The 13551-nt window shown below is 38.8% G+C and overlaps 1 protein-coding gene across 2 annotated transcripts in view; it reads right to left on the bottom strand.

Moving 5' to 3' along the window:
* Positions 1 to 13551, bottom strand: part of slc1a2b (solute carrier family 1 member 2b) — an 83260-nt gene that overhangs the window by 33559 nt on the left and 36150 nt on the right. For both annotated transcript variants that reach the window (XM_052119172.1, XM_052119174.1), the window contains exons 4-7: positions 4803 to 5053; positions 4560 to 4710; positions 4326 to 4452; positions 3370 to 3603 (exon numbers count right to left, since the gene is read on the bottom strand). In XM_052119172.1, the coding sequence (XP_051975132.1) occupies positions 3370 to 3603; positions 4326 to 4452; positions 4560 to 4710; positions 4803 to 5053 (763 nt within the window). The remainder of the gene's footprint in view (positions 1 to 3369; positions 3604 to 4325; positions 4453 to 4559; positions 4711 to 4802; positions 5054 to 13551) is intronic.

The raw sequence follows: 13551 nt of genomic DNA, 5'->3' as shown, positions 1-13551 counted from the left end.
GATATAAATGGGAGATTTTAAATCGGTCTATAATTTTACAATAATCCAGATTATTGTAATAATCTTAATAAGCGGTTTGATAACTGGCATTTTAAAATTTCTTGGGACATGTCCTAAGGCGAGTGAGGAGTTAATCATTACAGGTTCTGAGATTTTACAGGGAGTACCTTTTTTAAAAGTTAAGTTGGTATTGGATCTAACATACATGTTGTGGCTTTTGATGTTTTGATAAGTTTTGTTAGCTCTTCATGACCAATGACAGCAAAAGATTTAAGTTGCTTGTGAGCAAAATTACGAGACACTGTTTTCCGAGGCACTGTGGCAGATGATTGGATAATTTCAAATTCATTAGTAAAGATATGAATGAAGTCATTACTATTGACTTTGGTCATTAATCTTACAGTTCAAACACAATCGATGTTTAAACACTGACCCTTAACACTTAGTTTAATAATTTTAAACCATGAATTTACCTGTACATAATTAATATTTACATTACATTCATGATGTTAGCCAGAGGGGAACTGGCCCCCACAGTAAGTCTGGTTTCACCCAAGATTATTTTTCTCCATTAATCCACATCTTATGGAGTTTTGTGTTCCTTGCCACAGTCGCCTACAGCTTGCTCACTGGGGTTATTAATACAATTATCATTTAATTATTTTTAAACACTTAAAAATCGTATTTTATCTAAATTACACAATGATGATTAATCGACTTTATAGACATTACAGTTTTATCGTCTGTTAATGCTGATCTTCTGTAAAGCTGCTTTGAAACGATGTGTGTTGTGAAAGGCACTATACAAATAAAATTGACTTGACTTGACTATTGTACTGCAACGGAATTTCTGGTTTAGTCGAGGCTTTATTCCTAACCAATTTACTGAATAAACACCTAGGATTGTTGTGTTTATTTTCTATGAGTTTGCTTAAATATGCTGACCTGACAGCTTTTAGTGTCTGTCTGTATGTACAGACACTATCCTTCCATGCTCCACGAAATACCTCTTATTTTGTATTTTTCTATTGCGCTCCAGATCCTCTCTTGAGAGCATGATTGTGATCATTGTACCATGGTGTGGGACTTTTTTCCTTAATTTTCTTTAATCAAAGGGGGTCGACACTATCAAGAGTGGTAGAGAAGACTTTATTTATATTTTCTGTTATTACATCAACAGTTATATTACATATTACATTATATTATTAAATTACAGTTCTTCTAGACTTTTTGGCTTACTGAGTATATGCGATAAATCTGGAAGATTATTAGTGAAGCTATCTTTAGTGGAAAAAATATGGTTCTACCTAAATGATAACTTGGTGTAGATTGAGTAGCATTACTGATTGCAGCATACAAGAGGCGAGGTAATGATCTAAGATGTTATCGCTCTGCGGCAGAATATTAATAGTAACAACTTCATATGGCAGAATTAAATCTAACATATGATTATGGTGATCAGATGGTCCAGTCACATTTGGTCTGACTCAGAGAGAGTTGAGAATATTGATAAATGCTAATCCCACAATGCTCTAAGCACAGTAACTACTAGATCTGATAGAAAATTAGCAAATTCACCAAGGAAATCAGAATACAGCCAAGGTCATTTATATACTGTAGCAAGGGCAAAAGACGAAAATATTTTGTATTTGTATCTGTCAGTGTTATATTAAGCATTATTAGTTAAAAAGACTTAAACTTATAAACTGTGCTCTGAGCAAAAACTTCACTGTTCCTTCAGTCGAGGCTCATGTTAATAGCAATAACTTGGGGGAGTAGATTAATTTAAACTAATATATTAATCTGCTTTAAGCCAAGTTTCAGTCAAACAGAGTGCCTCTAAACTATGATCTGTAATAATTTTATTTACAGTTAGTGCTTTGGTTGAAAAAGAGCTGATGTTTAGTAGCCCTAACTTTATATGATGTTTATCTTCATGTTTTTTCAAGTTTTACCTTGATAAATTATTTTTAAATGATTTAGTGTGGGGTTGTGTTTGGTAGTTTGGGGAACAGACACAGTCTCTCTGTGATATCTAGGTGATACAGTCTCTATCTGTTATAGTTTATGTGACCTGTGTAACGTCTCAAGGCAGCTATCAGACGTTTGGATTAGCCAGTTTGCCTGCTTCCTGACCTGGTCCCCAGATAGTGAAATACTATCACTATTATGACTTTGATCCAAATTACTAGAGAGGAGAGTGGCACCTTCCCTGGATGGATGGAGTTCGTCTCTCTTTGGGAGGTCAGGTCTACCCTGAAAACTCTTCTAATTGTGTATAAATCCTATGCTAGTCTCTGGACACCCCTCAGACATCCAGCCATTCAGTGACACTAATTTACTATAAACCTTGTCACCACGATGAGCAGGGAAGGGGCCAGAGCATATTACATTGTCTGACATCATTTTTGCAAGTTCACACAACACTATAATATTATCCCTAGTGATCTCTGATTTGCAAAGCCGGACATCATTAGTGCTGACATGAATAACAATTTGAGAAAATCTACGTTTAAAATTTGTCATTACTTTTGATCTGATGTAAGATGCCCGAGCCCCCAAAATGCATTTAACAATAGTGGCTGGTGTCTCTATATCCACGTTCCTTACAATTTAATCTCCTATAACATGAGCACTTTCAATGTGATTCTCAGTGGGTGCATGACTGAGTGGTGAGAATCATTTGGAAACTCGAACAAGAGTTTGGTATCACTTTGCTGAGTATGCTGCCGAGACGTCACTCGAACACCCTGTTACGGGGGCTCTACTGTCAGAACCAAAGTGTGTGTGTTGCTCGCTGTTCTACCCACATCCGAAACAGTATCTACCAGCTTCTCTTTCTCACTGACCTCCACTAGCGTTCGGGTTCATGTCTCTAACTCATTAACCTTCTCCATCAGCCTGACTAATTCCTTACATTTATCACATGTATATCCCTCACTGCTGATGGAAGAAGCTTTAGTAAACACGTGGCATGCAATGCAGGAAGCAGTAACATGAGCGGATGCCATGACTTACTGCTATTGTTTGTTGTTGTTGTTATGGTTGTTCTTGTGCAGCAAATGTTTGAGATTGATGCAAATCCCTCACGCAGTTGTTTGCTGTAGTTGTGGTGGTTCCTGATCAGCACAGGTTTGAGACTGATGCAATAATCAGTGTAAAACATAGAGGAGAAACGAATGCACGCAATAGAATACGAGATGTTGACAAGCGGAAAAAAGGAGTGCTCGGTAATAAACATGCAGTTGAAACAGTAGAAAAGTGGTACAAAAATCGAAGCACGTGGTAAAATGGTGAAGATAAAACAATAAACATAGAGGAATAAGCAGTGTTAAGCAGGCTAACAAGCTACAAATACCAATATCATACCTCGAAGCTGTGCCCAGAGCTGTGATCCAGGCCTGGAAGATCCCCATGAAGAACGAGAAGGGATTTTTCCTTACAATTGCAAAATAGATGCAAGGCAGGAATATGGCGCCATGGATGATCAGACCAACGATAACGGTCACCATGTACATCCCCAGCTGCCTCGCCACCACTTCCAGATCTTTAATGGAGATGATCTTCCCACAGATCAAGCAGGCGATACCAAAGGGTGAGTACCTATAAATCAATCCATTATGTGAATCCATCACTTATCGTTACAGCAGTACTGGAGTGAATCTAATGTGATCTCACATCTAGGTCACATTTCAACCCAAAATCAAAAGGAAACAAAAACTTGTAATACTAAAACATCCCAAATTTAACAATTTCATCTAAATCTCACAGGGGACTACTTCTTACATCAATTCTTAATTCTAGTTTTAATCAGATGGAATATTTTTTTTGTATATAACCTACATTGTGGCCCTTCTCTTATTAGACATATTTTCCAGCAAGATATGCAATCATGTGCTGACTTCTTGGCAAATATTTTTAACAATCCCCCAGTTGGAAAAGCTGCTCTTGAAGAATATAGATATTCACAAGACTTTCAAGGCATAAACAATGTCTCGCATTTTATTTGATCACTTTTTATTTTTTGCATGTGATACATCAAATTGTGGTTTGGAGATTTTTAGAGCAGTCATGCGATCAGCAAGCAGAGCAGAGGGAACATTGCCTTGACCCTGAAAACGTGTTCATGGCCATGCACTGTTTGAGTGTTTAAGATATTGCAATAGCAAAGTAGACTTTTTAAAATAATAATTTTACTAATTGTTATATTTAGGACTCATAATAACATTATACTTTTATTTTGATTTTGGGGTGAAATTTAACCTGTTCCAGGTTTCATGAGACACACTAACAATGTAACCATTATAGACTGAGTATCAACTGACCACATGATCATAATAACCAGCTTCATGACAATCTCATTGAGAATGTTGAAGAATTCAATCATGAGTCTGGCTTTCTCTCCCATCTTGCCCATACAAATACCAAAGGCAATGAAGAATCCAATTACACCTGAAACACAGTGATTGTCAAACATTTAAAAAACTAAAAGAAGAACTGAATGAGATAAAGAGAAAATGGTAAGGAATTCTTCTGAGGTGAGAGTGTATTTGCCATACCCAAAACATTCATTCCACTCTTATACTGCAGGGATTTCTTGTCTATGTAAATGGGTGGAGGTTTCGTGGCGTTTAAGAGGTAGTCAACCGTGCTGCTGTTGTTGTCGTCAAAATCAGGTTGAACTTCTTCCTTTTTCACAACAGTCTGGATCTGTGCATTTGAACATCAACAAACATCATCAAACATCTGTGCATTTATATGCTAATACGTTTCGAATGGGAGCCCAAATCTTTGGATCTTACCTGCTGGAAGCAAGCCTGAACCAAGTTCTCCGGGAACAGGTTTCTGATAAGGTCAAAAAAGGCATCAAGACTGGAGACCTCATCATTCTTTGCTCCTTCTCCTAGATTTTCCTTCAGTTTTGGATTTCCAGGGTGAATGAGCAAGACCAGGATAACTCCCAGCACAGCAGCAATGACAGTAGTGGACATATAATAGATCATGGCTCTAGAACCCAATCGACCACTCGATTTTGCATCCAGACCAGCGAGACCTTTATAATGAAATTTGGCAGATTATTTTATGGTTTGTCAATGTTGTATATTCACAAGCACAAATGTTCTCTTTTTCAGTACCTTTATTGTCTGTTATATACATTTATTAATCCAATTTTAAATGTGTCAATGTATGCAACATGCTGCCACAATAACACATAAAACTGATGTACAAGGCATGATTATTAAAGACCATATTAAATATTTTTGATGAGCACAAATTTGTTTCCTTTGTTTACATATTTCTAGTTAATTTAATGTGCTAATTCAGTGGGATAAAAATAAAACAAAGCATTAAATATTAACGCAATTACTCAAGGTCCCGGACTGTAATAAGGAATATTCCTACCAATGGAGCAATTCAGGTTTTATGTACCACCTTCATGTTTTTGTCCCAGTCAGCAGGGGGCAGTAAGCACAACTCCAACTGTACAGGCAACAAACTACACTGACAGCAGACAGCACAGGATGAGGAAAGTTCTTGTGGTCAAACGCAGCTGGATGGAATATTACTATTACTATTATTATTTTACTATTTACTATAATATAGTACTATTTTTCAGTGGTTCCGAAATTCATCCTTTTGAAACCAAAATTGGTCACTTTTGTGATTCATGCGGAACCAAAGAGATTTGTTTTGTTCATACTCTGATCGCATGCTTGGCTACCTCTTGATTAATTAAGCAAGGCAAGGGAAGTTTAATTATATAGCACATTTCATACACAACCATAATTCAAAGCTCTTTACATAAAAATTACAAAGAATATACATTAAAATAATTTTATAACCAATTAAGAACAAGAAATGATAATAAAAATTAATAATAAATAGATTACATGTACGGCCCATCTCGCAGGCTTACAGCAGCGCGTGTACAGTGATTCTGCATCTGACAGGAATGGAGCGTGAAGGGCTCTGAAGAATCGGCACTCGTGAAACTTCTTATTCATTAACAAACTGGCCTGGTACATATACTAACCGACTGAATAGGAGGGGCATGTTGTTATTTGTCATTGCCATGTCTACATTGTTCATCAAGTAGAGAAAGCTGCGGAAGAGCTATGATTAATGCATAATACTGACTGATTAATGTTAAAGCCACATCAGGCCCGGATCCCAATCACAAGTTCGGCCAACCCTGGCAATCTGGACCCCCAATAGGTTTCATCTACTCCATGCAATCAGACATGCCAAAAGAGAGCACTGTAAGCGTGTGCGCTCCTGTTATAATGAACAGAGATATGCACCACAAGCACTCCGGTGCATAGATAACTCTGGCTTTCGGGACTATACATTATATCCTTGAATATTTTATTTTCTTTAGCACCGAAACCAAATTTGTGTTATTTTGCTCACCTCTCACCCTTATTGATGTGAGTAGGGAGTTGCTTTTGCAGTTATTTTAATGACAGTCCATAGCAAAGACAACAAGATGCATACCGGCATCTTTTGCTAAGACACAGCGTAGAGAATGCGAGTGAAGCAAATGGAAACTATCTGCATGTGTCTGACAGCCAATCTGACACTGACGGTTTAGCTGAGACAGGAAAACTAAGTTTGTGAAAGGACAAGGTAACGTTGTTCAAGAGCGCCCTTATATAATGATTTTGTCCCCATTGGATTACTCATTGCCTGTGTCATCGCCCACTGCTCTCCATGCCCGCTCACTTCGCTAGGGGTGTTCCATCACACCTTTGCATTCCAGACCACCCACCTCACTGCACCACCTCATCCTCCGCCTTGCTGCAGTCTGTGCCGGGTTCTTCATAGCCCCCAGAAAAGGTTTAGGGTTTCTAGGTAAATTCTATAGTGCACCAGCTCAAAAATCTCTAATGGTCTTTAGTCCGAGCCACACAAAAATTACTGGACAGATTATTATAATTTTTTTTTAATTTGAATTTTGATCTTTGTTGAAAAGTAATGCCTATTACTAGCTGACTGTTGTGTTTGGCTGTGCTGATTCTCAGCTTGGTATGTTCCTTTGGTGGCTGTGGAAGAGTGTGGGATTGCTTTGTACATTATATACACTGGCGGCCAAAATGTTGGTATAATGTACAGATTTTGTTCTTATGGAAAGAAATTGGTTCTTTTATTCACCAAAGTGGCATTCAACTGATCACAATGTATAGTCAGGGTATTGATGACACAAAATTACAATTTGAAAAAAGATTTCAGAACTCATTAAAGGGGTCATGACATGGGTTTTTTTTATTGTATTATTATGTTCCCTTAGGTGCAATTATAGTATTAATATTTTTTTTTTTAAGAAAAACTTTTAAAATCTAGTGATTTATGACCTTCTCCCACCCTGTTTCTCATCCTCTGATTCAAACAGTCTGTTTTGGGGGCGTTTTCCATTTAAGACTTCAGTGTTAACGCCCAGTGTTATGATTGGCTAACGTCAGTGCCTATGTATCAATTATTGACGCCCCCAGCCAGAACAATATGCAAGTAAACTAAGTAAAAACACTGTGATTATTCATAATGAATGAAATTGCGCTTTAAAAAGTAGTTTAAAGTTTAAAATAGATTACTTACAGTTTGCGTCGTCGTTGTTCCCATAATAGTCGGCACGGACTTATCTTTCAGCAACAGTTTTCTGGCAAAACCAGCATCATATTGAGATTTGTTCTCAAAACAGTCATCCTTAAAATGTACAGAACAAACGCTTAAGTTAACCTTGCTGTGACTGGGACGTCCGCAAAAAATAAACTGCATCCATTTTTCCCTGACGTCTGGATCTTTCGGCAGCTTATTCAGAGTTTTTGCTTGACCACAGCCAGGAACAGCACATCTGTGTGGCATCGTAATTTTTTCTGTTCACAAGTAGTCTCTGTCAGAGCTCGCTGTCCATCGACTGAACACTTGTGAGGCGACGGCGATACTGAAATGAGCGTAGTTGTCTTGGCGCTTAAAGCGTAGTTATCTTGTGCTGGAGGCGGTCATATGCAAACGCTGTTACGTCACTTCTAACCGACACGTCACTTCTAACCATGAATCCAGAACGAGCTGTATTTTGAGCTTGATTAAATAAATGATTCGTTTAGAATGGGGAGGACGTCTTAAAATATTAAACTTGCAGGACGTTTTAATGATACAAAGACCTCTTATATACCAAAAGATCAAGGCAAATTTGGTTTCTCATGTCATGACCCCTTTAAACTACTTCAAAGAGTTCTCATAAAAAAATCCTCCACGTGAAGCAGTGACAGCTTTGCAGATCCTTGGCATTCTAGCTGTCAGTTTGTCCAGATACTCAGGTGACCTTTCATCCCACACTTCCTGTAGCACTTGCCATAGATGTGGCTGTATTGTTGGGAACTTCTCATACACTTTACAGTCTAGCTGATCTCAAAAATGCTCAATGGGGTTAAAATCCACTCTTTTGCAATTATTTGTGATTCTTTGCCCAGTCTAACCTTTTTTTTCTGTTTCAAACATATCCAAAGAGATTCACCCATTTTCAACGTGTGTGTTAGTGTGTGTGTTACTTCATCGGGAGACATGCTTTGAATTCTTATTGCATCTGTACTGTTTGTAATGTGTGACTACAGAAAAATACAGGGAGTTCTGGATGACTACAACATATTTTTCCTGGGATGATGATTGTAAATAATTACATGTTTATCAAGAGTGAGTAATTTAAGTTTATTGTACACTAAACCATCATGAAATCTAGTTTACATCAGAGAAGTATTGTTACTGCATGGTTAACTTGCATCAAGATGTCTTTATTAAGGAAATTAGTGAGTATTTCATTACAGTATTTAATGTTGAGTCAAAGTCTGTGACAGGGAGGAGGGCGGGGCTGGGTGGTGATTCTGCACACCCGGTCTCTTATCAGGCTAATTAAGCCTCCAAGAGGGATAAAGGCTGACTGCTGATGGTGGTGCGACAGAGAGAGATCGTTTACGGGCAGCTGACCATCATGTGTGTGTTTGTGTCTTTTTGTTCAGTTTTATATTAAAACTATTATTTATATTGTCAAGCCGGTTCTTGCCTCCTCCTTTCCTGTATACTTTACAGAGTCTACATTGTAAAAGGCTGCGTTGATGAATAGGTCAATAGTACATTTTCAACATATTGTCAATTGAGTTCAGTGTGTGCTGCATGGTTTAATAATGCTTTCGCCACCTCGTCCCTCTCTCACTCTGGCTGCAGTAACACCACACACACCCAGTTTAAACTGAAATCTGAAGACACAGGCTGCATCAGAAAACAGGACAATGCTCATCGCATTCATTGTCAATGAGAGCTGGCGACTTCTGGTCACAGAGCAATAGCGACCTCTGGCGACTAGATGTGGGTGTAGCAGCACCTTAACAAAGTTAAGAAAAGTTAAACTTTATGCAAATGAGGAGCAACTTTCGGAGTGACAACCAATAGGAGCGAAGACTATGTCAGTGGGGCTCATGTCCTCCATCTCCTTTGAGATAATAGAGTTGAGTGCAGGTAAGACAGAGAAGTTTCTGTGAGTGATTTCACTGTTCTACATTATTCACCTGTAACCACAAACATGGACATAAGAAAAAATGATGCATGGAAAAGAAACTGTCAGGCGTCTGAGTGAGTTTGATCATACATTGACAGTTCCTTCATCTTATTAATTATATTATGCAATGAGCACTGCTGCAGTTCATATAAAAACACTCTTGACTGCAGAATATGCAATTTTTTAGGGTCAACAAAATTGATTCCTTATCAAATAAGAATGAAATCATAGTTTTATGAGCAAAATGCCTCATCTGTGATCATATTTTCAAAAGACATGGCCTGATGTGCTGTCCACCTATAAAGTTAGAGTGACAGCAGTAGGAATGCCTACTGGTGACTTTATAATACAGAGACTAGAAACATCAAGCGATAAAGTCAATTCATGTGTGTATAGGGCTTAAGGGTGGATGATGAAATAAACTGTTCAGCATACAAATCATACAAAAACGCTGTCATTTAAACCATTAAATGATTAGGCAGCTGACTATGCATTCTAAAGTTAGTTTAAAACAGCATAAGCATTTAACAAAAGCGTAGGTCCGATTCCAGTTTCCTCCATCTGTATTGTTGATTTTGTTGTTGTTGTTGTTGCTATTGAATCACATGTGCAAATAACTTCACAAGAAAAATGGTCGATACTAGATTATGTCACTATGAGGGTTACTTCTGTAAGTCAGAATGCCTGATTATTCTCCTCATGGTGATTTAAATGCCTCACTTACATTAGAACTCCACTTATCACTTCCGGTAAGATGGCGGCGTGAGAAGTCGTAAAGTTTTCTGCTCCTCGCGTTTCTTGTTATTTAACGACTTATTCAACATTTATTGGGTGACATAGTTTGAAATACTATTCGCGATCCTCAGTAGAATCATGCCGAGAAACAACACTAAAAAGACGGCCGATATTACTGAGGTTGCTGGTGATTTGCAGAGTGTGGACGGGGCCGCCTTGAGCCAGGATGATATCAGAGAACTCCTTGGTGGGATTAGATCTGAGGTAGCGGCGCTCAGAGTGGAGATCCTTGCAGAGCTTAAATCATCTATCTCTGCGGTGAAAACTTCATTACTAGAGCAAGAACAGAAACTGAAGGATGTGGAAGAATCCCTTACCGACGTGGATGGTCGCGTTACTGCCCTGGAATCTACATGCTCAGCGCTGTCGAAAGATAATGAGAAACTGAGGGCCAAACTCGATGACTTGGAAAATCGATCCAGGAGGAACAATATACGTGTGATCGGTATCCCCGAGGGCTCCGAGGGTTCTCATCCTTCTGCATTCATTGAAGCACTGTTACTCGAGGTATTCGGTGAACAGAGTTTCTCCAAAAAGCCGGAGGTGGACAGAGCTCACCGCTCTCTAGCTCCCCCGCTGAAAGCTAATCAAGCCCCCCAGGCTGTTCATCGTGCGAATGCATCACTACCAGATGAGGGAACTGATTCTTCGCTTGGCACGAGAAAGGGGGCAGGTGTTATACAAAGGATCGCGAATACACTTCTACCCAGATGTTAGCGCTGATGTTGCAAAGCGGAGAGCGGCATTTAACCAGGTAAAGGCTGAACTTAGAGGAGCGGGTATTGAATTCGGCCTCCTTTTCCCTGCACGTCTACGGATCAGCATTGACGGAACGAAAAATTTTTTTGATTCTCCGCAGCGGGCTTTGGAATTAGTGAGGGGGATTGTCCCCCCTTCAACGAGTGAGTAGGAATTCACATCACTGCAGATAATGTAGACCTAAGTGACTCCACCTTGGTTCCCGCTGAGTGCAGGGTCTGTATGGCTCGAGTGGGTGATGAGAACGAAGAGACTCATTTAAGTTTGAACTGATCCACACTCTTTTGTTCATATAAATGTCACTTATTTTTGCTATTTCAATAGCAGCTTAGCTTCAAGGAGCAGGAACACGAGCTGGTGAGTTATGGTTCTTAGTATACCAGCAGATGTTCGTTGTTTGGGGAGGGGGCGGAGGGGAATCAATGTTTTTTTTTTTTTTCTCAGCATACGTTGTCCGGAGTCAAGGTGCTCATGCGTTGTGTTGTAACAGACTCACTATATTTGCCTTATTCATTTACAATTACTTTCTGATAACATGTCCAACTTTAATAAATGTGATGTAAATTTTATAACATGGAACGTGAAAGGCATGAACAATGTCATTAAAAGAAACAAGATTTTTTCTCACTTGCGACAATTAAGCGCAGACATTGTGTTTCTACAAGAAACCCATATTCTTAACTCAGATGTAATTAAACTTAGGCGGAGTTGGGGGGGACAGGTATTCCATTCGAGCTTTAATGCAAAAGGCAGAGGCACCGCTATTCTTATTACAAAGAGCATTTCTTTCACAAGTGAAAAGGTTATTAGTGACTCCTCTGGTTGCTACGTTATCGTCACTGGGCGCTTACTCGACAGACAAGTTATCCTTGTTAACATTTATGCCCCAAACTTTGATGATGGCAATTTTTTCAGCAAAGTCTTCACATCTATCCCAGCTGCTGATGATTATGCTTTAATTATAGGTGGGGACTTCAACTGCGTTCTGAACACATCACTGGATAGATCCTCCTCTAGAGTCATACAGCCTTCTAAGGCAGCTATAAACATTAAACATTTCTGTGACCAAGTTGGTCTATTAGACCCCAGAAGATTTCTTTTCCCTTCCTCCAGAACATTCTCCTTTTTCTCTCCCGTTCATCACTAGTATAGTCGCATTGATTTTTTCTTAGTGGATAAGAGTATCGTGCCCCTTGTCTCTTCTAGTAGGTATCATAGCATTGTTATATCTGATCATGCTCCTTCCTCGTTTGTGCTTAGTTTACCAAATCAGCATTCTTCTTTTAAACCCTGGAGACTAAATACTTTGCTTTTGGCAGATGAAGAATTCATTATTTTTCTAACTAAAGAGATAAATATGTATTTGGAGCTAAATGACAGACATGATATATCTAGATCTGTATTATGGGAGGCATTGAAAGCGTATTTGCGGGGCAAAATAATCTCTTTCTCCTCTTATGCTAAAAAGCAAGAACTCTCTAAGCTCAGAAATGTTTCAGACGCTATTAACAGGTTAGATGAACAGTACGCTATCTCTCCCTGCCCTCGCTTATACAAAGAAAGAATAAGTCTTCAGTCCGAGTATAACTTGCTGTCAACTGCACATGAAGAGAAGAGGTTGTTAAAAACGCGGCATACATTTTATGAATTTGGGGACAAAGCCAGTAAATTATTGTCTTTTCAGTCTCGTCAATTAAATAACTCTAAAATGATAACTCATATTAAGGCCCCATCTGGATCCATGGTACATAATCTGAAGGATATTAATGACAGTTTTGTTCATTTTTATTCTACCCTATACACTTCAGAGTACCCAAATGATTCTGCAATTTTAGATTCCTTCTTTAAAGAAATAGATTTACCAACTATTAATTCTGACCTTAACTCTGACATAGGCAGACCTGTGGCTGCAGCAGAAGTTGCGCAGGCTATTGCGGCAATGCAGAGCAGTAAAGCTCCGGGACCTGACGGATTCCCGATAGAATTTTATAAGAAGTTTACAGCCTTACTGGACCCGCTTCTTGTGGCTGTTTATAATGAGTCGTTCAATACAGGCACTTTTCCCTCAACGCTCACGCAGGCCTCAATTTCTCTTATCCCAAAGGAGGGTAAGGATCCTACTCGTTGCGAATCATACAGACCAATCTCTCTTCTGAAAGCGGATTTTAAAATTTTATCCAAAATTCTTGCGTTACGCCTTGAAACCATTGTCCCTACTATAATTTCGATTGACCAAACAGGATTTATTCGAGGCCGTAACCCATTTAACAATCTACGACGACTATATAATATAATATACACAAATTCTCCCCCAGGCGAACTTGAAGCAGTACTCTCCCTCGACGCTGAAAAGGCCTTCGATAGAGTAGAGTGGGAATACCTTTTTAACACTCTTAAACAGTTTGGTTTTCCTGCAGACTTAATCTCGTGGATTAGATTGTTATATACCT

The sequence above is a fragment of the Xyrauchen texanus genome, chromosome 46 (genome assembly GCF_025860055.1).
Source record: "Xyrauchen texanus isolate HMW12.3.18 chromosome 46, RBS_HiC_50CHRs, whole genome shotgun sequence".
Classification (NCBI taxonomy): domain Eukaryota; kingdom Metazoa; phylum Chordata; class Actinopteri; order Cypriniformes; family Catostomidae; genus Xyrauchen; species Xyrauchen texanus.
This window is presented reverse-complemented; position numbering and strand designations above follow the sequence as displayed.